At 35.3% G+C, this 26,576-nt stretch overlaps 1 protein-coding gene across 9 annotated transcripts in view; it reads left to right on the top strand.

Annotated features, from left to right (window-relative positions):
- ULK4 (unc-51 like kinase 4) overlaps positions 1–26,576 on the top strand; it is a 236,108-nt gene that overhangs the window by 169,299 nt on the left and 40,233 nt on the right. For 8 of the 9 annotated variants that reach the window (XR_001878447.1, XR_001878446.1, XM_017837568.1 and 5 more), the window contains exons 33-35: positions 588–754; positions 3,316–3,414; positions 11,178–11,363. Coding sequence is in view for 7 of the 9 variants with exons in the window: in XM_017837568.1 (XP_017693057.1) it covers positions 588–754; positions 3,316–3,414; positions 11,178–11,363 (452 nt within the window). In the remaining 2 variants the exon portion in view is untranslated. The remainder of the gene's footprint in view (positions 1–587; positions 755–3,315; positions 3,415–11,177; positions 11,364–26,576) is intronic. The other variant, XM_017837569.1, reaches the window with a different exon arrangement.

Below are 26,576 nucleotides of genomic sequence, written 5' to 3'. Positions count from 1 at the left end.
CCTTCAAAACAAGAAGATATTTTCAGCAAAGTTTTTACTTGCATAATTTAAGCAAATCTTAAAAACATTTTAAGTGTAGTATTCAGTATTTCGTTTATAATGCTCTTCTGAATGTATTTTATGTTAAGCACTGTTCAATTCTACAATTAAAACATATGGGGAAGGTTCTAATTGGCAGACCAGTTAAGAAACTTTGTGCCACCTTGAAGTGGCACTTTGTAACAGACTGGAGAAATGGCTAAATTCTTGTGAGTTGTGAAGGTATTGTGAAGGAATCTTGTGTACCAGCATGCTACAGAAAAGTTTAGCGTTCAAAGTATGTTTTAATTTAATGAATGTTACATAATTTTTTATGCAGTTAGCAAATTTGATTGTATCAAATCTCATAAAGAGATTTAACTCTCTTTATGAACTGGTCCAAACAGAATAGAAAAGGAGATAATTATGGAGAAAAAGAGGAAATTGAATAAATATTCATAATGTATGTAAAATTTCTTTTTATCCTAATCTATTATTTTTATCTAGGTCACCTTCCACATTGTTCTTTTTCTGATAACCTTTTTTGTTTTATCTCACTTTCTCTGTAGGACTGGCTCATCACATCTGTAATCTCCTAACAGAAGCTGTGGTTCTGTACTTGGAGGCAGATGATAAAAGCAGCACCAAGACAGTAAATGCACTGCTTCTGTCCTTGCTTGACATTTTGCAGTGCGTGCTTATGTATACAGCAAACATTGTGCGCCAGACTTTGCAGGTATGTGATTTATTTCCTGGGGCCATTACCATCTTAAACAATTTTTTAGATAACTTCCTGTTATCCTAATAATGAGATTCCCACTATTCTGATTTTATTGAATTTTTAGTATGGTGGAAAATCAATTTGTCTTCCAAGTTTCTGTTTGAATCAGTGCAAGTCATGGTATTGGTAGGACTTCCTCCTCCAAGAAAGCCATCCTCGTCCTTAAAAAGGAAGATACAATTCAAAGAAATTTCACGTAACTCTCTTAGTAACATATCAAGAAGAAGCATTCATCTTTTTTTAGATATGATGTTAAGCTAAGAAATATTGCTTTGTTTTTAAATGATCTGCTGAATTTTTCTTTAGTCAAGTTTTTTGTTTGCTTGCTTTTGTGCTTTGTTTTCATTTCTCTTTTTTTCTAAAGAAGGCTTAATGTAAGAAGTTGATGTTGAAATTTGAGCTTTTTTCTTTTTTTCTACGCTGATTTACATGATCAGCCATGTTATCAACCAGATATTTCACTGGGAGGTTTTTGTTTTGTTTTTCTTTAATTTTTGGAAGAAAATTTAAATGTGATGGTACAATACTTGGTCTTTTTTGAGTCCTCTGTAATGGTTTTCTCATCTAAGAATCACTTTGTAAATCAAATTTTGTAGGCTAATTCCCGATTGTCATATTTTTAGCATCACTCCTCCGTAGAGAGCTAAATTCTGTACTTAGGTTCCATATAACAGTGGTGAGGCCAGTTATTCTGGAGGACACGTGAGGAAAGAGGATCTTGCACATGGTTTGGTAGTATTAGTCAAACTGAAGGTTTTTATTTGGATACAAAATTAAATCTATTCATTCAAAGCCAAATTCTATTCTCGCTTTACTTGAATATTCAGTTAATTGATGCACTAAAACTCCAGCTCCAGTTTTGTCTAACTCTTGTCAAAGTAATCTGCTTTGCTCTGGAATGCTAATAAATTACAAGAAGCAGCTGGAAAACTGAGTTTTGAAGCATAGCTCTGTCCTGTGCCCTTAAAAAAACAAATTTTACCATGATGTTACTTGCCTTGGCTTACTCATCTTGACAGTACCTGTCAGAAGGCCTGAGAGTTCTACAGGTGTATCAGTACATGTGCACTATTGAATGATGGCCATTACCTACTGACTACATAGTGTTCCACTATCCACGTGTCACTAAATGCATCATGAATATTACTCTTGGACTGTTTTTTTATAGAGATCTTCTGAGTAAGATGCCTTCTAAAACAGAACTTGAAAAGGAGAATCAAATTTTCTTGTATTATCCATTTTTGAGGCTTAAGTTGACTTTTACAAATGGTAGTACCTCCACTTGAATCCTTTTTATTTAAGCATTTTGTGTAAAAGGTGATAACCTTATCCAGCTGCATTGGGAAGGTGACTTACTTGCCTTTCTTCATTAATATAAACACTCCATTTTTTTGTCTTCTCTGCATTTGTTGTCATTCTTGGACTTCAGCATTCCAGACCATTGCGGTGAATCTCAGTGAGGGACATACCAATGTGACTTCTCACCTGGAGAAACAGCTCCTTGGATCTCTTTTATTTTAAAATTCTTTCCAGAAGAAAGGCACTATCCTTTCCACTCATCAGTATCAACAGTGGAGCTTGAGCAGTAGTGTCTCCTGCCTTAGGGGACTTGCTCCTCTGTTCACTTAACCAAATGAAAATCTTCAGGTATTGCACTTGGACAGTGATTTTTAGGACTGAGCTATAAATGAAAGACAATAAAAAATTATTTTAAAATGTCTTCTTTAGACAAAATGTTTACTTTTTCCTCTAGCAGATTGACCATATAGGGTCATAGTCCAAAGCTGGTTCAAGATAATGAACTTAAATGAAAGATCTTGCAAGCAGACCTTTCTGGTGCCCTGGGGCAGGGATGGGTCATAAATACGACTGCCTAGGTTGGTAGTGTGTCTTGATGAGGGGGGATGAGTGGTCAGAATTACAAGTGGTAACAGATCTTATCTCAGACTTTGACCACTTGGAGACTTTATTATTCCTCTTTCAAAAATAATTTAAATTATTGTTATATACTGTGAATATTCCAGGATACAGAGTAAGGCAGATGAGCAAAACTGGGCAATATTGCTGAGAATCCTAAATTTTCAGTCACCTTGATTTTCTTGGTTTGAGTTGCATGTGAAATTGTACCTGATAAAGGGGAAAAAAACCATTTGAACTTTAATGTTAAAATAGATGTGTCATGTTGACAGAAATTACAAATGCATGAAACATTTATGACTTTGGATGTATCTTTTACATGTAGAGTTTATTGCGTTTTTCTGAAGAAATGTCATGTGGATCAGTATATTCAGCCTGTGCAGAATGGGCATGACAGCAGGAACCCCTTTTGCTTTGTGCTTATTGTCACAGACACAAGGAGTGTAACTGCTCATTGGGAGCTCAGGAATATTTAACTAGAAGAGTTCATAAGTCTCCTTCAGACTTCTATTCACGCTTCCGCCACCTAATGGACCTAATTTGTTCCTCATACCAGAACAATCACCAAGGTCGCTTTTGATTTTTTCTCTCTTATTAAGGCACAGAAATCTGGCACAGGAGGGGACACACAGGCTGCCGAAGACCTTCTGCTTATCAATAAACCCCTGACGGACCTAATTAGCCTGCTTATTCAACTGGTGAGAATTTGTGTGTTTGTAAGCCTTTTGGAACGTTTCTGAAGTTGGAATTATTCAGTAGAATTCAACATCTTAGAGCTCTGTTTGTTAGTTTTTCATTGTTTATAAGCTACCACCTAGTACTATAACACTTTGTAAAAAGCTGTAGGTCACAATGACTTACAGGTTACCAGTGATGTCAGAATAAATCTGTCTGTCCCAAGCATAGAAGTGGGATGAGGGGTAGATTCTCAGTTTGGATACATATGTATAACCAAATTTTAGCCCTTCAGAATGAACTAGTGATCACTGCATATGGAAAGGATGTATTGAAAATATGACACTAATAGTACTGCTACCATTACAAAAGCCAGAAAATGCAAAATTAGTTTGCAGTGAGTGATGCCTTGAAATATTATTTTCTTGAGTTTCAGCCTTCTGAGTTTTCTCAAGGGTTTTCTTTTATTTTGACATGACCCTGAGGGATTTATGAGTGGGAGTGCTCCCCAGTGATCTGTAAACATCTTTGAAGTGTGTCTGTTTACAGACACACAAAGTCCTTTCCAGGGTTTACTAGGTGTCACAGCACTGCATTGAAATCTCCACAGAGCGCTGCACTGTGGCCCTGATGCATCCCATCAGCTCAACCTCCATAATACTGTGCCAGAGATCTGTATTGACTGTGTGTAATGATTTGTAGTAAGGAGTGCTTCTTGAGCTGGACAGGGCTTTTAGAGGCTGCATCAGCCTTTTATTCAATATAAAGCCATTAAAATGTGAGAATTTCCCTGTGGCATATCACAGTATCCTTTCCAGGTTATTTCACTTAAAGGCATTTCAGATTCACTGTGTTCTCTTCCAGACATGATTCTTTTTTTCCATTTAAATAGAGGTTTTCAGGTGTTTTGTGATATCAATAGTGTGGTCCTTTTACTATCTTTAGCACTGTCTCTTATCTTCTATTTTTGGGAAGTGTGTGATTCCTATTAATTTTTGGCGTTATACTTGTTGCTAAGTCCTCCTTTGATGGATTTCCTTAAACCAGTTATTGGCAAAGGCTATTTGGAAATGTTCACTGAATGATCTAAAACAAAGTGACTGAATTTCAACTATATAATATTTTATCTTTATAAATTCTTTTAATTTATTTTTTATTAATTTTTTAAAAATCACTATATATGATAAATAGTAGGACATGAAGAGATGCAAATGTTCCTTTAAAGTGAAACTAGTCATAAATTTAAATTCTATTAACTCTCTAAAGAACAGAAAATTAGAAGACAAGTTTTACTCAGCTTATGCCACCTGGAAGTCTTTTATAGGTTTTTAATTAAAGAATAGGTTAATTGTACAGTTAGCATGTACTGATTAGATTGTTACTTGCCCTTGTATTTCAGAAGCAGGGCTGCAAATTATCACTGGGTTTTGCTTTGTTCTGTACTTCTACAGATTTTGGTATGTTTAAAATGGTGATTTTAAATCTGCTGATTTTAACATACAGGTAAAAAATAAAGACCATTTCTTTTAGCCACTTCTTTTAGGTGCCAGTGGTTGTTCTCTGTATTCATTGGGCTGTGTGGCTACATAACCCTTTATTGCTGTTTTGAGGCATTCATTTCTTTGCGAACTTTATTTTCTGGAGATAATGGAGATCTTAAATGCTGAACTGATAATTACTTTAAGATATTGAGTTAAAATTATTTTCTCTGGTTTGCTATTTCTACCTATCTTACCATATTTATGGTTTCTTGTGTCACCTTGAGTAATTGTTTTCCCTCATTGATATGTATATCCCTCAAGTTGGTTATTATTCCATGCCCCATTTACTTGGCTTTTTATTTTCCTCAAGTTCTACATGTTTCTCTCTCTCAGTAATCTCTCAAAAAATCAATGTGAGTTAAACTTGAAAATGTCAAACACTTAGAATCAATTTTTCCCTTCTGTAATTGTGATTTAGTCTATCACTAAAGGCATAGCAAAGCAAGTGTAGGAAACCTAGATTGCATGTAAATGAAACTTCAGGGTTTTAAGAATGCAAAAGAAGAAATAATTACAAATTCTATCATGCAGAAAACACTGCAAATATGGAGAATTCAATATTTAATCCCATGATCATTATGCCCTTAATTGATCAATAAGAGGAAAATAAATTGAGCATTTAGTCTTCTGCTTGGCAGTTTTGTGTTTAAAAGTTAATTACACTTACCTTTGCTCGGTAATGTTCCTCTGCTTAACATAAATGTAATTTGAATATTATACTGAAACTTGCAGCAATTATACAAGATATGAAACACCTTCTAATTTTTTATGTACCCATTATACAGAAAAAAAAATAATGTTTACTTTTGAAATCACCTCAGTGTGGGTTTTCAGAAACTTTCAGAAACCTGCCAGTACCTATAAAAAGGAGTTTCATTTTCTGTAGGTCTCAGATTTAGTTCCTAGGTGTAGATCTTCCAGTCTTTTCTGCAGCCTATCAGATTGCTGCGAGAGAATGTTTCTTGATTTCTGGTGGTAGGCTTCTTCATCATAATATTACTAGTAAAATTTGCAGCTACTTACTGTGCTCTGTATGTTACTGTTGGAAGTCCAGCTAATCATGTGCAAATGGGAAAAGGGCAAATATGAAGCCTCAGTGCACATGGATGAATGAGATGATCTCTTCTAGGTCTTTTCTGTTTCTATGTTGCCCTGATTCTAAGGCTGTACCCAGAATTCGTTTTCAGAGCACATGAAGGTATTTACCACCCAATAATGAAAGTGACTGCAGAAGAATGATAAACCCTGGAGGCTGTAGAATTTTCTTTCACATTTCTTAGTGATACAGACTGTTCCATGATCAGAGTGGAGAGATATATGTTTATTTCCTGTATTGTATAATGTATTGCTGTTATTGTATTTTAAATGTTACCTGGAATTATATTTGAAGAATTCTCTTATACAGAGCTACCCTAAAAAACCAAAAAACACCCAAACAAACACACCAGAGGAAATAAGAATATGTTGTCTCATGCATAGGATTTCAGAATGAGGATTTACTTTCTCAACAATTAGACTAGATTAAAATGAACTGAAAATACATATATATATATTTTTAAAATATTTTCCCCTAGGTAAGAGAATGGCAATTTTGCCCTAAGTCAAAATATAATCTCTTACTTTTTAATTTAAACCTGTGCATATTTACTAATAAGAATAGCAGAGTAAAGCTAGCAGATTAATAGTGATGTTTTGCTTTTACATTTTGTTCAATGTTTGCAAAATCATCTTCCCTACAGATCCCAATGGTACTTCTTTTACAGCACACTCTATAATCACATTAGTGATCTAATGGATATCTATCTCTTATCGTAATAAACTTCTATGTGTATAACCTCATTAATGCACTGAAATAGTGTCCCCTCTGGGTGATCCAGACAGTTTCATTGTAACTCTAAAATTAGATGCTGTAACAACTCCAACAGTGTGAAAACTGCCACTTCAGCTCAAATGATCACACGTTTCTTGCAGCGGTTTGCAATTCATGAACACACTGCAACTCAGTTCAAAATGATGGAATTTTTGAGAACAGACTGCAGAAATATAGACATGCAATAACAAGAAACTTCCTGCTCTTCAGCACATTAAAATACACAGAGAAGGTTCCATCTAGAAAGGAAGAGAAGTGAATTTTGTCTTATAAGCTCTTTTAGAGGAAGTTATAACATGGCCATAAAAATTAAGTAAAGAGTAATATGTTGTCTGTGTTGCACAGAAGTCTTGTCATGCAATGTAATTTTTAAATAAATGAAAAATAGATCTACAGTTTTGAGTTAGAGAATGGAAAAATTTATGACCTTAGCTGTTCAGTAATTTATTTTAACATGCTAGATTGTCTTCAAGCTATACATTAGCCCAGAATAATAACAGCTGCAAGGAGAAGTACTACTAACATTTCTACCTTGCTGAAGGGCTGAATCCATAATCCCCTCTAAGACTGATAAAGCAAAAAGAAACGAAAGGCCACTAGACTTTTTTCAAGTTAATATGAAATATTAAGGGTCAGATATTTTCTTAAAGTGATAGAACTCTGGTTTATTTTTTTTGTGGGTTTCTCCTCCCCTGAAAGAATAAAAACATAAGTATCTGCTGTCATGAAAAACTGTAAATGTGTTTGAAAGAAATGTACTTCATACCAAATTGAATTATGATTAGAAAAATAATCAGCATGCTGTTTCAGCTAATTAAGAGCTGAACTATCCACCTATATTCATTGTTGAGCAACATGATTCTGTCTGTGCTGTTCTTATTAAACATGAGATATTATTTACTTGAAAGCTGAATTTTTCATTCCTTGGTTTTCTATATTTTCAGATATTTATTATATTTTCAGTCATTGCTTTTGTTTTATACCAATAATTTTCTTCAGATCCTGTACTCTTTGTAGCCAGTACTAACAACTGCCTGGCAGCCAATGCTAAATTTCAGGTTACCAGCTTACGACTTTTGACATCTAAATCACTACTTGTCAGTAGAGTTACAGAGAAAAATGCTGATGCAGGCATACTTAAATAGGGACATTGCTGAGAGTTCCTCTTACACCTTAATTATTGATGAGTTAGACTGAAAGCAAATGATCTTATTTTCTCCAGAGTAAATATGGTCTTTCCTATTCCAAACTTAGTTTTCTCTTCATACAAGACCCTATGCTACTATTGTTTTACCCTGAATTTTTCCAGGACAACAGCAACTTGCTCCCCAAAGTCCAGATAATGCCAAAGCTCAAAGGGACTCTGGGGAAGCAGAAGAGCCTGAAGTACAACAGAGGATGAAGGATTTCATTGACATTTGTGATTGAATAGTGCGATGTCATGGTTGGCAAGTATTGGGAACCCTGCAGTGATACTTGGAAAATAGTCACTGAAAGCCTGATACCCCATGAAAAGCAAGTCTATATGATGCCAAGACACATTGGATGGAAAGTTTTCTTTCATTAGATGGAAAGGGTCTTCCTTTCTCTTGTTGGGGAAAAAATAAAAACAACAACAACAATGATAAATGGTTGGACACCCTAGGAGAAGACAAGCAAAGCCATGCACCCAAGCACAGCTCCTTCTTACCTGTTGCAGTGTTCCACTGCCTCACTACCTGGGGTTTCCTGCTGAAATCAATCTCCTTTGGGAGTAACACTAACCAGATGGACTTGCTTATTTGCTTCCTTGACAGTCATGTACCCTTCTGCTGTTGGGAAGAATCTCTAAGTTTCATGGTGCTTTATGTGTTTCTTCACACGAATTTGTTGTAGGGGCAGTCATCTACTGAGACTGACACCTTTCCACTCCTTTGATATTTAGTGAATATCTCAGGAAAAGAGCTTGGGAACAGTCTCACTTTGAAGTATATCTGTTGTTATTACTGACTAAACATGGTAATTTTTTGCTTGTGGAACCCAGGGAACTCCACTGCAATACCCAGGCAAGAATGTATCTATCCAAGATTTTCACTAATTTTTCATTTTTTATATTTGGTTAGCCAACAAACAATATTGGAAAATCAAATATTAGTCCTTTTACTATGCTTTTCTTCAGGGAGTGGTTGATATACCTGTCTACAGTGATTCAGTAACAAACTGAAAGTTGGAATGCTGCTTTTAAAAGGTGTGAGAGACATACATTAAAGTAGTTTAATTTGTCCTTTCTTTATCTAATGGCATTTTTGTTTCAGTGGTGGAAATACAAGTCGACTCAAAGCCCAAAGTGAGATCAGTGGACTTTTTTAAAATTTAATAAAGATTCAAGACACAAATGAAGCCATAAAGCTTGTTACTATTTTTAGCTTTTCCTGTTTTTTGGCCTTGCTAATTATGTTGATGATGTTATTAGATAATTCTTGATGTTGGAAAGGAAATAATCAAATAGGTGGCATTTAGATTGGAATGAAGAAAAACCATACAGCAAAACTGAGGAAGAAATAGCTGCTGTGGTCCTGTCACTTGCACAGTATTAGGTCAAATAGAATGTGATATGTCTTGGGGCTATGTATTCAGAGATTACATCTCAGTTCAGTCTGTTTTAAACAGCCAACTCTATTAAGCTAGTGGAAAACAGGATTGTATTTGCATGCAGATCCCTGGAGAATTGCTGCTTGAAAATTTGAGGGGTATATGTCTGATGGTATGTTCAGATTGCTTTAAAGTAACTGGATGGGTTTTCCTTAAAATGAAAAAACTTAGGTAATTCATACTGCAGATTAAATAAGTAATCATTATTGAAATGGTTGGGCATATTATATAAATGGTTGGACAGATTATATAAACGGTTTCCTTTTATTGTCAGTAAGGATAGTCTGTTAATTGTACTTTAATCTAGCTTCTTTGTATGTAAATAGTAATTTTGGAATTAAAAAAATGAGTGGGAGTGATAAGGTGTACTTAATTGGTTTAAGACCACTACCAATATATTTTGTTCAGGTCATAGACTAAAAGATGAGAAAAAGCCATTGAAATCCTTTAGTTGAGGGTTGTGTATAAAGTAAACCAGGACTTTCCTAAATTAATTCCTCATTATAGTAAATAGGTTTGTGGGGGTTTTTTTAGGAAAAAAAAAGGGGGTTTTGTGATATTTGAGTTGCCTTTGATGGAGAATCTGTCACAGTTCTAAGAAAGTTGTTTCAATGGTTAATCATTCTAATTAAAGAGAGAAAGAAAAAAAGGAAATCAAAGTATTATCTTCCTTCTAATCTGAATTGCTTTGTCTAAAGTTTTGAGCTATCATCTCTTACCAATCCTTTTTCAGGTAAAGGCATTAACCTATCCACAGCCTGCTTTTTCTCACATGTAACTGAGAGGATATGATCAAATGCCCTTTAACCTTCCCTTTGATATTCTATAGACATTGAATTCTTTCAGTCCTTTGCTGTTATGTTTTCCAGTCTATCATCTTCTTGCCTGTTCCCAAGAAACCTCTATGATTTTTTTCACTAGCTTTTGTGAACTCTCTATGCTGAAACTAGGCATTGCATTCCTGTTGCGGTTCCAAAATGTCATTGTCAGTGCCAAATAAAGGCATAATATAATATAATGTAATATCTCTACTTGTTATTTCCAGATTGTACTTTCAAAAAAGATATAAATCATTTTGATAGCAGTGTCATACTATCAGAAGCTCATTTAAAGATGATTACTAGTCATGTCCCTAAATCTCTTCTGTAATTTTGCTTCTCAGGAAAGAATTTTCCATCCCATTGCTAGGGCCTGCTGCAGTGTCTGATCTTCAAAGGAGTGCAGAAAAGCTGGAATTTAGGAAAATATTTAAAATCTTCAAAATGTACCTCCTAATGTGACTACTTAAAATCCATTAAAGAACTAGATAGCCTGTGGTCTACCTCAACCAGAAGCCATAGGCTTGATTTAGAAATAATTAAATGAAATTTTATGGTGTGCATGATGTCAAAGATTAGATATCATGGCTATAATGATACTTTCTGCTATCCCTACTTTTGTTTAAAGCAGAATAAAATAGTTGGGAGCAACATTTCCAGTGCTGTTGTGAGGTTGATATAGATAGGTTATTTGACAGAATCATAATGGAGACAAGTGTTATACTGCTGCTTAAGAACAGGTATATTTTAATTATATTTTCATCACTTTATTAAGCTTAGTTTAATGGAATTCTGAGTCAGTCAACCAGAAATTATTCTTTCCTGGCACAATGCAAATGTTAATACTCTTCCAAATCCCCAGTGATATGCAATTTTTCCGAAATTGGTATTTGATTTTTGTTTGTTCATTTTTTGTTCATTTTTAGCTTCCCAGTGAAGATACTGAAATATTTGTGAGTACTTCACAGTGCTTATCATTGCTGGTTCAGCTATATGGAGGGAACAGTCAGGAGAGTATGTCTCCAGAAAATATGGACAGCTTTGCTGAAGTACTGAAGTCCAAAAAAGATACACGACAACTGAAGCTTTTGTTGAGAATTGTAAAGAGACTGGTGAGTCAACATCTAAACTTTTTCAAAGTCTGCATGGGGTTTTTTTATATCGCTGGATCATTTTTTTGGCTGGTTTTTTCCTCTTAAAGGAAAAAATATTTTAAAATAAGTTTGAAAACAAAATACGTGAAGTTGATTTTCATGTTTTTGAATTTCACTTCTCTGGAGAAGATGGCCTTCTACACTTAAAACCTCTTGCTACATGATTGTTGGAGTTCTCCTGTTTCAGTTAACCATTCAGCTATTTAAATAACTCGTGCTATTTATATATTTGTTTAGTAATCCATCTGTATGAAGCATTGGAACAATTTTATGAATGTCTTCCGAAAGAACTAACTTGTTAGCATTAATAGCTGTTCAGAAACACAGTAGTTGATTTTATGGTGAATAAAATGCCATTTTACACTTGGAATAGTTCTGTGCGTAGGCTGTTGAGTCCTCATTCTCTCTGAGTGAGAGAGAGCGCTTCTGCTGAAGTGGTTGTGATGTAGAACTTCAGTCAGTGGGAGTCATGCAGGAGCTTATTCTGGTGAGGTTATTCACAGTTAGGAGCATCAGTTCTGTCATGCTCCAACACGGTGGCATCACAACAGCATTGTGTCTTTTAGGTAGCTTAGGTGGAAAACCTTCAATATCGGTAGCTTTGTCTCAGATAGTACTGTGGGGTTTTTATCTTGAAGTGTCTTGATGACAAGCCTTGCCTGCATTGTCACCAGCCTTGTTGGTTGAGTACTTCACCCTTTACTCTCCAAAAGCAGGAGTTTTCAATTAAATGAGGGTAACTTCCCAAGTGTAAGAGGCAGAAGGTACTTGAATTTTGTAAGTGCAGTGCTGACTACTAGAATAGTCATAATCATAAGCCATAATCCGTGGCAGCAGAAGTTAAGAGGAAGCAACCCTCGTAGAGAATTCAGAGCTGTTCTAGTCCTCTTTCTCTTGCCTACTGTATTTATATTACAGGAAAGTAAACACCATACTGTTCTTCCCTGTTTTGCCCAGTTCTATCTTGCTATAAAAGAAGCCTGTATATATAAAATTCAAATTGATATGGTGTTTAGAATTTTAAAGACACTTCCTCTGATTTTAGCTTGTACCTCTGCTTCTTTTTCTGAGTAATCATTGTGCTGTTTAGAACCGGCTTTTGCTTTTCCGCAAAAGCAGGATGAGAACAGAGGCAACAAAGTGTGAAGAAAGAAAAGAGAAATGAGGCTGCAATATACATATCTAGATTATTTAATTTTACCATAGGTACAGACTTGTTTCTTACTCTCCATTTTGAAGACCATTGTTCAAAAGTTGACCTAGAGTGCAGGATATTTAACATGGAAACTTCTGTTTACTATCTAAAGAGAACAAAGCAATGCTATCACCTTTTGAATCCTGCAAGTTCCTGTACTTTTAGTTCCTGTACTCTCCTTTGTATACCCGGTACTTGTTATTTATAATATCAAGCATAGATTTTCTGTAATTATTTTAATGAGATCATAGGATTTCTTTTGAAAGCAGGGTTCATAGAAAATTTGACAGATTATTTAATAAATCTTATGTTATTTCTCTAAACCTTAAAAAGTCCTGTTCAGAGGAGATGATTATCTTGTCAAAATTGTCATAATCACAAAAGACATTAAAATATAATCATATCTATTTAAGAAGGATTCAGCCCACATCAGCTGAATTTTGAAGTGTAGAGCACTGTTTTTCTTTTGTAGTATCTGAGCAATATTTTAGTAGAGGGATCAGTGAATGCACCAGTTTTCATTGTTGCTGATCAGTGCTTATATAGAGCGTCTTTTCAATTTGTGGTAACATTAACTTCACTGATGCAGGCACAGGTATTGCTTTGGTAAGACGGGAATGTACAAAAAGAACTCCATGTGCTTATGCTGTACATGCCTTTATAGCATGTATTGCTGGAAAGAAGGAAAAGGCATAGCAGTATGACTAGTTTCACATGACCCCAGTGAGCCAATGGAGACAGATGTCTCAATTTCAGAGTCTTCAGTTTAAAGTATTCCAGAGAATTTGTTGATCTCCAAGCTGACCTTACCTTGATGAAATGGAAAGTGATACCTATGTGTTGCTATCATTTAATAGTATTAATCCATTGGGTTGTATCTCCAGCGGGTGGACAGGGTTTTTTTGCAAGAAGTTGGAGATTTGTTTTGAGTTTGTTTTTGTTTGGGTTTTTTAAAGGTTGCTGTCAAATTTGACCAGCAAATTGACTTAAGGGCAATATAAACCTCTTCCAACACTTTCTTCACTGATTGTTTTCCTGCAATTCTTTTTGCATTCATTTGTTAAACAGAAATAAAGATATAGGCCAGCTTTTGTACAGGCTTATTAACGGAATCGCTATGAGCAGCCCTTTTAATGGGCTTTATTTTCCTTTAAAAAGAAATCATCAGGAGTGAAAACCAGAAAAAGTATGCTTTGAGCTAACTTTTATAGCTGTGTAAGTAAAGATCTTTAAAAGCTTTGAAGAGGCAGCACTGACTTTCTTCTTTCTGGTTTGTTTATAATTACCTTTTAGCTTTCAAGGCTTTTGGCTCTGTCAAGTCCAGGTTAACCAGTCTTTTTCAAGAATGTTCTCTCGCTGACATTGATATAATGGGCAGAAACTGAATAAAATTATTGAATCAAAGGAACATGGTTTGAGGGTTTTTTAGGGGGTTGTTTTGGTTGGGGATTTTTCCTTCTTCCCTTGTACTAAATCTCTGGTTCTGGTTGCTTCAACTTGGGTTAGACAATACTGCTATTCAGAAATACTTTATCTTTTTTAGCAGCATTTTTGTAACTGGTCAGTGACATCAGAGAGTGATCTTCTCTCATTTTTGTTGTTCTGGAAACCTCTCCTGCCACTTGTCCTGGAAATCACTACCTTATCCATCTCTTCTGTGAATATATAGTGCATCTTATTACAGTCCATTAAATTATCTAGATTAAAGTATTTCTTTGTGAAGCAGAAGAAATTTTCATTTGGGAAGCAAATAGTTTGGAGTTTGCCTCCTTTACTGAAGAGTTTTAAATTTCTTTTTTTCCCCAGAGGAAAAAATCTACCTGCCATCTCAATTTATCATCTAGTATGTAATGTAAAGGCATTTTTTAATAGAACTAGCTAATATCTTTCCACTGGGCACAGTATCATTGTGGGATTACAGCTTGGTACTCACAAATAAAATATTTCAGCTTTCAAAACAAGAGAACACTTTTTTATTTCCATATAATAAAGGAAAAACTCCTCTGAGAAAAATGAGTAAAAATCAGGCTTTAACCTCCAATTCTGCACTCGCTGTGGAGAGGGAACTTTTGTTCTATGACTTTTCCCTTAAGTACTACTCATAAAGGATATTGAGTTCTACCTAAATCACAACTTTTTTCTTCTGATTGTTTTTGCAGAATCTCATTTTCACTAATTTGTGTATCATAACTGTCAAAAAGTTGTTCACCCTTTATTTGTGAGCAAATAAAACATTTTGGATGTCATCTGCATGCCATATACCTTGGGGGGACATGTATAAGGATTTCTTAAATCATATTAGGCTGGATAGTAAAAACGTTAAGGCTGGAATGATAGTATTTGAGCTGTGGCAAAGTTCCATGGCATTCATTAATTTCATTGTAGGACTATTGAACTCTAATTTGATTTCCCTGCCACAGCAATGCCATCACTGAGCCACAGCAATGCCATCACTGTGTACCTGCAGGCAGATTTACTACCCTGTTTCAAATGAGCCAAAGCTTGAGGAACAAGTAATCACTATGTCTAAAATATCCTTAAATTCACATGTCCCTAAGTATTTCTGTCATGTAGATTAGTAATTATATCATCCTCAGTTTTATGCAGAGTCATGCTGCATTTGCATCTCTTGAATAGACAGCTGTGTGTTTGTATATAAAAATATATGTATATATTTTTACTGCTATCGTTCCCAGATTAGATCCTTGTTATATTAATCCCTGATCATGCATTATGAAGACATTTAGAGCTTGGAGAGATACACAGTCCAAGCAGCACAAATATTTGATTTAGAGTAGCAGTTCTGCAATCCCCTGGTAAGTCAAACTTCTTGCTGGAGGTTTGCTTCTCAGTAGATTCTCACAAGTACATCTATAGGGAGCTTCCCTCAAAGAAGGTGAAGCAAAATCTCAAGAGATTTTCAGATAGCATCCCTTTTACAGCTTCAGATCCTGGGATTCAGCTCCACAAGGAGGTGCTTGTGTGGCAGTTCCTAGAGCAGTCTGTTTTCCCATGGTCTTACAAAGCTGGGGGAACCTGTTTGCACATCTCCTGCCAAGGGAGCACAGCAGTCAAATAATCTCAAACTAAGTGCAGGAAAACTACTTGTGCATCTTTCTCATGATCTGAATCTTTTAAGCAGCCTTTAATCAATTTCATTAATTACCAAGGTAATCCATAATATTCCATTGCTCTAAGGCGTAATTTTATAATAGTTATTTGTGAAACTGTGAGCACAATATTCATTTGTGGGTTAAATTATATATGTTTTTAAAATTCAGGTGACTCTTATAGGAACAATTTCTGTCCTTCATTAGTGTTAATCTCTTATTTTCAAGTTGTTAGCAAGCCTGCATTCCTTCTCTATAGACCATCTTTTGTTGGCTTCAATCTATGAGAATAAAGTCCCTAAGACATTATTTTACGTATGTATATATGTATATGTGTATGTATATGTATGGGTATGTATATGTGTGTGTGTGTGCATGTGTGTGTACATATATAAAGCTGGAGCATTTCATTAGATATAAACAACTTGAGATCCCCCCAAAGAGGAAAAAGCTAATTGTCATTAAGTTACATGATACAGATCATAACAGGATGAGTTACTCAAAATCCTTTGAAACAAATACATGGTAAGGATAATGCATCTTCACCCTTCCCACCGTGTGGGGAAGCTCCCTCTGTTTGCACACTCAGACAGTGGGTTTTTTACAGTTTTAATGAAATTGGAGAGAGTCTCCAGAGATGAGAGACAGAGAGGCTTCCAGTGCCCACTGTGACTTGGCAGCACTTCCAGGCCCTGCCGTACCCGGACATAGGGGAAGCAAGCAGCATGGGGGAATAGCCTCTAATACAATTTAAACAACAAATAAACAGTATTTAAATAGAACTGGTAGAGTGGAATTTAAAGAAATTCATTGTTTGGTGGGCATAGTTTTCTCATGGCAGAGCCCCTTTGGAGCACTTTTTTGGTTACTGAATAGAAATTGAACCAATATTGATTAATTTATCTGAGTAATTTTTTTGAAGCTGTGTTTTGAACTTCATGTTTAGTTTATGATGTCGTACTGGCTCTACCAAGTGCACATGGAAATGAAATATTTTACTTTCATCATTAAAACCTGATGGAAGATATTTTTTAGGATTAATAAAGCATTTTCAGTAGCACTAAGAAACAAAAAGTCTAATTAATAGAAGAGTGATTTTTATGTGATCAAAACTTAATAATATTTCAATTTCTTGTCACACATTCAACAAATAATACCAAGTACTAGATATAGGCTATTTAATTTAGCATTATATACTTGATATTAAGAATAACATAGCTTTTCAAAAACCACTTTTTAAAAGTACTGCATGAAAATGTTATTTGTATGTCTGGTAATAGTTAGGATATCCAGATATGAGAGGAATGCTGGAGATTATTAAAATTTGAGATCCCATGGCATTCTTTATAGTAGTATACATGGTTAATTTTACTTTGGCTAGTTAGATTCCATGTATTGAAATTCCAGACACAAATTTTTACTGTAGGTCTGATAAAAATTTTTATTTTTAATCTGAAATTGTTAGATACTGTTTCACCTTAGAGGCATGTGCATGTTTTGCCTATGTGCCTAGCTTATGTACCTTGTGAAGCTGAATTCAGACACATTTATACTTTGTGTTACTTGTGGAGTGTTTTCAGGATGCTGAGTACTAGTACAGCATGTTAGCACTGTCCTTGACTTTCTCATTTTTGGCATTTGCATTCTATGATTTCTACTGGAGGAGAGGGAAGAATATTTTGGTATTTAGATTTACACACTTGGTTAGAGCACTGAAAGACTTTTAATAGGCCTCCATTTCTGATTAGCCTTCCTTTTAATTTGCCTTTATGATTTCTACAACATCCTTCTTTCGGTTGGGCAAAATTCTGAAGTACAGTGTTCAAAACTTATATACTGATGGAGTTTTTTCCGATGTATATCCTTCTGTCTTATGAAATGAAACAGAATGAGTATCCATGGGTAGGTCTTAGTCACCAATGCAGTCCCTGGAGTTCTTATCTTTCTTCATCTTGTCACTTTTGATCCTGTCCAGAAGTTCTGTAGCTGATAAAAGATTGCAGAAAACTTTGCTAATTTTTTACCCAAAACACTAGATGGTACAGGAATGCTCTGCTTATTTCTTCTCATAGAAAGAACAAATATTTAAATCTCTATTAGATTGTCCAGGCTTATAGGATCACTTATTTCTGCCTGAGTCAGAAACCTCTTCTGCTGTGTGAATTTTGTACTTCTCTGACTATATTTGCTGCTTCAAATGAGTTGTAGAATAAACTAGTCCTGTGACTGAGAAGGCTGGGATGGTAAACGGTAGGGCTATTCATATAATAATAATTTATGTGGTATAATTTTTATCCTTGTGTACCTGTAACTGCAAATACAGTGTATTCTCTTTTTTGTAGGTGACTTGGAATATTCCTAACTCAAAGTGCCAAGAAATTCTTAACAACTATGAGAATTAAAATTTTATTTCAATTGGATCTAAGCTGACATACTTTTTGCAGCTGATCACTGGAGTCCAAAAGCCTATTCTATTAAAAACACTAGGCTTCTTATAACGTGTGGTAAAATCAGAACACTAATCATGGTCATCAGATAACATTTTCCTTAAGAGAATCTGTCAACACCAATCAAATAGGATTGAATTATTAAAAATCTTCTCTCAACTTGAATGTTAATATCAGGTTGCACATATTTCCGTGTTCTGTAGCCTTAATGGGAGCATATGAGGTGTCGGTGCTGCTTTCGTTATTATTATAACTGAATTTCATTAGTCCTGTAGACCAGGACCTCATTGTGATAAGCTCAATCCAAGCATAGTAAAAAGTAATTTCTTGCTCCAGAGAACAATCCAGCTTGTTTCCTGTATTCAAAATAGGATCAAGGAATGGCCTGGAAATGACTCTGTGTAATAGGAAATAATTTGACTCAAAATGACCATTCTGGATAAAACAGATCCTTGGGCAATGATCGGTTTTGTGCAAGCAGGTATGGAGGTTTAACTAGTTGCTCCTGATTACTAATACAAAAGTATCTTCATTTTATTCCAAATATAAATTCTTATGGTCACAGGAGTATTTTAAAAACCTTAGTCTTCATATAGTCTTCATGTGAAACTGTTACCAGAAACTCAGAGCTTTGAAAGATTTTCGTTGTCCATATTGAAGATAAAATAGTTACATGTAAGAAGCAGGTTTACTGTGACTTTTTGCAAACTTATATTGCAAACCCTTCAACAACACCTCCCTTTTTCATTATATCTATTCTCTTAAACTCAGTCTCCTCGCTGACAAGTTTATTATAGATGAAATAGTCTTTTACATTTCATCATGTAAGTAAAATTTTAAGTACCAAGTACCAACCAGGACAAAATCTAATGTAGGAGTTAGGAGCATTCCTTTCCAGTAGGGAATCTTCCTTTAACTTCTAAATTACCTAGTAGTGGACAGTCAGAGTAAAAGGTCTTGATTATCCTCTTTGTTAATCTTCAGTGCTCCCTTATTTTCCTCGCCAATGTTTCTATCTATTGAAACATTAAAAAAATATTAAAAAAAGTTTCGACTTCTGCACTTTAACAAGGCATCCAACAAACATTAACTGTATTTCACTGCATCTAGATCCTTACCCCCTTCATCTTATAATGCATAAGCACTGCTGAAAAGCTGGTGTTTTCAACAATCTTGCCATGAGCAAATCTGCAGGTCAAATAGAGCTTGATTTTAATAGCCAATGTGTGGATGCAGATAAACAGGGAATATAACTGGAGTGCCTATATTGTAGAGGAAGACAGTCCTTGACTATCCGGCTGTGAAGATAGGGGACTCTGAGGCATGTGAGTTAGGCAAAGGACACAAATAGACAGGGCATTTCAGATACAGGTTGTCCGTCAGATGGAAATGGTGAGCAAAAATATGACATAAATACAACAAAGGTATGCTGGTTGTGGCAATTGAGACCAAGCAATATGACCATACAGAGCAAAAGGAAGTCAGTGTTTTAAGAGTTAGAGATAGTTAGAAAGATCAAAGATGAAAATTACTCTAGAAGCATAAGTCAAAACATACATGCAATGAAAGAAAACAAAATACTTGAAATTTTTCCTTGGATTTCTCCAAGAATCTAACGGTTGGTTAATGTGGTCATTAACAACAAGTACATACATTTAAGGTTCCCCAACAGAGGGCCCATGCTCACATGCTAATCCCTGGCAATGATAACCATACCTGGTCTTTATGAATGGGGTGCTGCACAGTTTCAGATGACTTTGTGATTCATGTAGGTGTTCTGAAACAAGTATATGTTTAAAAATAGCATTTCTGTGCATTGAGGTTAGGCTTTCAGTTAATTTCTCCAGAAACTGACCCCCCCATTCCTTAGTTCAAAGAGTGTTTCAACCCAACATCTTGAGTGATGTAACATCAACATTCTAAATTATGAAAACTCTACCAGTTAAACATTTATAAAGTGCCCAGTGCTGTCACTTCTTTAAACTATTAAAATGTAATGTTTTTATATGAACGTCATTATAAATTTATATCGGATGTAATTTGTGGTGATGCGGTGTTCTATGGGCCGTGAATTACTGTCCTAAATTTCACATAGCAGATGCTTTCTCTGGCATGCAATGCCTAGTTGATGAGTTCATATGATGCAGCATAAGAATATTTCACTATTTGCATACCAGCTCTACTCTGCTTATACACCTTGCTATTTTAGACCACTTGGGGCATTTTAAGAGCAATGAAGTTGACACACAATCCTCAGTCTTGTCAAGAGCAGAGGATTATCTAAATCCTTTAATATCAATAAAGGAGTACTTCTTTCAGAAATATGTAGTTTTAGTTAGAAAGGGATCAACAGATGCATATAATTCTATCCAATAGCTCAAATGATTTAAAATTATTTTTTAAAGGAATTAGACTGGTGTACTTAATTGCAAGAGAATGCTGTAGAGCATAACCGCAGCATGCATTGAAAAGTCAAAATTATATGTTCCATAGTGCATAATATTGTACCTTGTGGATGAAAATCTGATCTTAATGCTGTAAATCCTTGGAAATTATAATGAATTGACTTACTGCATATTAGAATTGCATCAGAAAAAAAATAATTATTTAAATATCTGTCCCCCCTTGCTAACCAAAATGTAGATATAAAAATCTGCCATGTATATAGGATGTGATATATATATATGTGATGTGAAGTAGTTGTACTGAACAGTGGAGTCCACCAGACTAATAATTAAAACAAATTACATTATTTGTAACTGCAATTTACTATTGTCCCATTTCATCACTTAAAAAAAGAAGAAAGAATTGAGGTAGAATACCCTTTGCTCCTTCTGACTGAATGCTTCCTTTGTGGCCTTTCACGCAAGAGACCAGTGTTTCCGGCAAAGTGCTGGCACAGGCGGGCTGGTGGCTGACGTCTCCATGTGTCCTCTGGGCAGAGGTTTTTCTGTTTATTGGGCTTGAGGAGATATAAGGGCAGAATTTCCCAAGGGAGCTTGGGCACAATGTTACTTTTTGTCCTGAGTGCTGGAGCAGAAAAGCTCTGCAGAACTTAATGGTAAAGCAGTATTTAGTCACCCTAAAATTTTAACAAAGAGTCCTTAGTGTGTAGCTGTGTGTTGCTTATTTTCATTAGAGCGATGGTCTACACAAGGCAGGTTGGAGTTAAAATCAAAGCTGCGTTAATCTTTTGCAATCAAAGAATTCCCATGGAACTGAGTATATTAACACATCCTCATACTGCTACTTTTCTTCAAAGTACTACCAGTATATAAATACTATAAAAGGTAATTTTTAGCATACATGATAAAACAGCAGGTTCACATAAAGCATAAAGGAAATTGGGGTTTATAAAGATCAGGGCCCTGTTGTAATTTTAAGCCATTAGTACAGTTTATGTATTTGCAAATGAATGGGAGTATATTCACGAAATGGCACACAACATTTATTTTCAAAGTCCGTAACTCTAAGATGGCCAGGAGTAGTTTGTGTGACATATATCCGTCAGTTATGTGAGACCTTGACTCTACTAATATAGCAGTATTTCTTTTAGTTTGGTGAGGAAAATTCTTATTGCTGAAAAACAAATTACAGCTGTCATTGAGACTTAAATAATATGCCCTCAGGATTGCTCGAGTGGACTGTTGCTCCACTGAGGAGCTCTGATGACATCAGAGAGATGCTCATGCAATTTACTCACGTAATTCTAGCTCCAAGATGAAATATATATTACATTTTGAAAGTGATGTTATTTAATCATTAATGACTTTATAATCTCTTTTAGTCTCTATATCACCTTCACCATTACATTTGTTAGGATCCTTTTCTTTACATGTCTTTTATTTCCACCTCTACTTATATGTTTTATATGATTCTTCATTCAGTTCCTGAATCAGATGCTCCTGTTTCTTTCTTGAAACTTATTTTTCTTGCTTTTAAACGAAGCTGAAATCTTTGTGGCAATGGATGTTGGAGATGGGAGGAGCAAGCATCTTAGAACACCAACTCTTATTTTACGTTTTGCCCTCTGCAGGTTTCAACAAAATCTTCTTCTCCTTCTTGCAGCCTCATACTTGAGTTTTGCGTAGCTGTGTATGATCTCAACAGCACATAATTGCATTAGCACACTGTTATGTGCTTGTGTGTGTACACCTCTCAGACTTATACAATTGTTCTATAATACTTTAAAATTTTCTCTTTAAATTATAATTTATCCTGGTTTTTAGTATTTCCAGTTACATAATGGCTAAAAGTTTTAAAAATTGCAAGGATTTGAAAAACCTTAATTTTCCAAGTTTAGTTACAGAGATTCCTAAGGAAATTTAATTTCCTAGAAGTACTAGTAACTTATTTGTGAATATCAGGGCTCCAAAAGGTTGTCTGATTTTGCATCCCAAATTATTGGGTACTTTAAGTCCTAGTCCTTTATTTCTCTTATAAAAGGATTGAAAGAAGAGACCAAAGAACTGATGGGGGAGCAGAAATTCTGTGGGATATTAAGTATTTTGTTTAATGATTTTAATTCCATTTAAGTTCCCTCAGTTGTACATTCAAGAAAATGAAATGAGGTGAAGTAGGATGCTGTGATTTGAGACTAAATTATGTGGGAAGCCTGACAGTCTTCCTAAAAGTAGGTTTTTGTTTTTTAAATCTTATATCTCTGTCTTTTTCCTCTCTCCCCTTTTAACGCAGTGTTTTAAATGGGATATGAACCTAGTAATGATCTAATAAAGCTTTTGACCCATGAAGTTCAAATGGCTTTGAAATGAGGCAAACCAGATTTGTCTGTCTCTACTAGAAAATAATAACAGCCAACCACCAGTCTGCTAAGATTGTTTTATTCAACTTTTGCCTTGTAGAGTACTTCAGGAACTTAAAAAATGATGATACTTCGATTTGAACTTGCAGGAGAGTGTAGAATGCAAATGTAATCACTCTGGCAATGATTTAGTGACCTTGAGACATCTGGGAGTAAGGCAAGGTGCAGAGGACAGTGGCAGGATGTGGATTGGAATATGAAAGGAGCAGCATTTACTACTGCTGAATACATTTATGTGAGAAAGAAAAATAACCATGTCTCAAAATGAGTAGAGGTAAGCAGTGATGAACACTATATATCTTGACAGCACTGCAGTTCTGAATGTAATTCCCCCAAAAAATGAAACATCAGATTTTGAGACTACTGAACATAATGATTTTAGTGTGATATGAATCTTGTGTCCTGCTCTAGACAGCCTGTCCCCTCTGTAGTGCTGCTTTGATCCAGCTCCCCACCCAACCTACCGGAGTTCAGCTTGCGGCCTTTCTGTTGTAGAAGAGAGGAAGAAAAGAGGTTTGAGGTTGTGGCATTTCTCATGTACCTTTCTGTTCCTCCTGCTGATGGATAGGGATATATCTCCCATTCTTCTGCAAAGAAAATGGATCAGAGCTGCACTTTTATGTTATAACATCCATAATGGGGAATGTGCTTCAGCAAAATTGTGTGTATTCAAAAAGACTGTAGGGAATGAGAAGGGGCATCAAAGCTACCATGAATTATAGTGTCATCATTGGATGAGATGTTCTAGGGATGTTTTCTAGCCACAATCCCATTAGTAGTGAGAGTAGTGAACTTACTTGAACCCTGATCCAAAAGACTTGATAATACAATATTTAGCAGTATCATGCTAATATCACAAATGCTATAGCACATCAATTTGTTTTTAAAAAAGCAGAAAGACTGTTTCTGTTTTAAGCAGAAAACCGACTAACATACATGAAACGGCTGGACAACTGTTGGTACCACACTAATAAAGCAGCTATATGTGCAGTAGCCTCTGTGGTACTCAGTACAGTCTTGGTTTTGTCTGGACACTTAGGACATGTAACTAGAAGGACTAATTGGACAAAAAGAAGCAAGTTTGTAGCACTTCAGTGGCTCAAAGGGCTCTTTCTTCTTAATTGTTCCCTGGACAATCATTCTTTTAGATGCTGTATCTTACCATTAGTCAGAGCTAAAATAACTTTGTCAGACTAGTACAAATTATTTCAGACCAAGCAAACATTTCCTAATGCCAACTGCAGGACAAAGACCAGAAGACAAGGGAAACTTGTCCATATTTAATATTTCCAGATCTAAGACCATCCCTTAAATTCATTGATGGTGCAGGAGTTGCACATTTTGGCTTTCAGCTCACCACTACAGTAAATCTTGAGAAGAAAAATGAAGGGAAATGTGTTATATATTTCTTCCATAATTAATATATCCTAGATATAAAGTTTGAAATACTGAGGTGCTTTTGAGAGAGTTGTCACAGCTTTCATATGAAACTAGAAAAATCAAATCAAGAAAAGTATAATATTTTCTGCCACTCAAATGGCTTGCAAAGCTCATTATTTTTGTGTTATTTTCCTGACATTAATCTTTTCACTAAAACCATGTGGTTGAAAATAGAGGGATAATTAGCATTAGCCCATTTATGAGGAACTGCTAGTGACAGAAGCTTATTTATTGTTGTGTACAATTAAATATGATGTGAACACATGAGAATTTACATTTAAACAAGACTGCAGCTTGTCAGCAGTTTCCTTTGTTCAGCTGTGTGTTTATTAGGCTACAGCTGCTCACCTACTTTTATATAACTTTATAATAATAGTAGCAATGTCTTTATTATTGGAGATGTCTGAACCAGTTTGATTACACAATATACTAAGAAAAAATATATCTGATATAATCTTTGTTAAAGAACTAGATCTGGAAGTAAGATTATATACCAACAGAAAAAAAAACCCCAACCTTCTTGTCTCATCTTTTTATTGTTTTGGGTTTGTTTGGGTTTTTTAAAATTTATTCCTTGCACTAAGTGTTGCTTATGCATAGCACCTAAGGTGATTTATGTAGATAATTTTGTTGTTTTATTTGGACAACTTCAGTGCATCAACAACTTGAGACCTGTCGGAAAAAAAAGCACATATATTTTTTTCCTAATTCTGTCATTATACGAAGTGATGTCTGCAGTATAATAGTTGGTCTTAGTTTCTGTATTTAAGGATCTCTGGGAACTTGTAGTCCCATTATTGAGAGTTTCAGTTTTATGTTCCTTGGTGTAGATAAACTATGGGGGGAGGTCACAGTGAAATACACTTTTCCAGCTCCTGTAACTTAATGGGTGGTTTTTTAGAGCCTACAAAATGGAAAGCAAAAGTTTCCTCTGTCATTCATGCCCTACTGACACACAACATCCTGAAGGAAAGCAAAGCAAGATATGGGGCCCTTATTTCTGTTTGGTCTGGAGATGTGATCAAGCACAGAGGAGCTGTTAGCAAGTCCTAATAAGAAAATGTAAAAGAAAGTTCTGTTAACCTTTCTGAACCGAAAGGTTTTGTGCTTTCAGGAGCAGAATAGGGCCATCCTGTCTTCAGTGTATCTAGGGGCAGACATACCAGCATTATTAACTCATGCCAGGATGGTTCGCATTGTTCTCCAGTCAGAGAAAATACTAGTCCAATTAATTTCAAATATGTTTTTGCTGTCACTGTGTGCAAGTCTAGCTATTGTATGAACTTTCTGAGAAGATAGGTATCAACTTGCTCAGCTTTCATGCTGGCTGTGTGTCTCTTATAGCTGTCATCATTACTTCTGTCTAGAAGGTTTTATTTCTCATTCTTAGAACTGGGCATAGACACAGAGTCATAGTCCGTGACTTTGACCAGAATTTTAGTCTGGTTTTCTGGAGCAGAAGCAGGATGAATGAATGAACATGCATTTTGGTCACTATCAAAATTAAGACTTTAAGCATATGCTTCAGGTTTGTTAATGTGAACAGAAAGAACTGTGGGTTTTTAAGTATTTTCTTCTGACTTTCCTAATGGGAAGCAAAATTTTCTTTCTTCAACTTGCTAATGTCTGTAAAAAAATTCTGTATATCCCCACCACCTCATTTGTTACTTTTGCTTCAGATGGAAAAGCAGTGAACTCTTATTTGTTTGGGAAATGTTCAGATACAACTATGATAGTAGTCAACTCAGCATATACAGCAATTGAATGCTTCCTGCTGCCTTCTGTATGCACTGTTTCAATTACTAGTAACTTTTTTGTCTGGGAGTTGCTGAGGAATGGGTATCTCTTTGCTCTCTGTTTCTTCTGTTGTGATTTCCTTTGCAGAAAAGTTTTCAAAGTACCGTAAAGTCTTACTGCCCTGTATGAACAGTTAAATTCAGTTTAAATGCCAAGTGACATTTACAACTGTGGTCTAGATTAATCAATTCTGATTTAATGTCACATTTCTGCTACTTCTTTTTGTCTAAATGTGATATCATTGACATTAAGTTATGATAAATCATTATTTCATTGACATAAAATTCTGTCAGTACATTAATTTCTGTCAGTATACATTGACATTCTAATGCAAAAATTATGGTAGATAGTAACTACAGG

The sequence above is a fragment of the Lepidothrix coronata genome, unplaced genomic scaffold (assembly GCF_001604755.1).
Source record: "Lepidothrix coronata isolate B3197 unplaced genomic scaffold, Lepidothrix_coronata-1.0 Scaffold306, whole genome shotgun sequence".
Lineage (NCBI taxonomy): Eukaryota > Metazoa > Chordata > Aves > Passeriformes > Pipridae > Lepidothrix > Lepidothrix coronata.
Note: the sequence above shows the minus strand (reverse complement) of the source record. Positions and strands in the feature narration are given on the sequence as shown.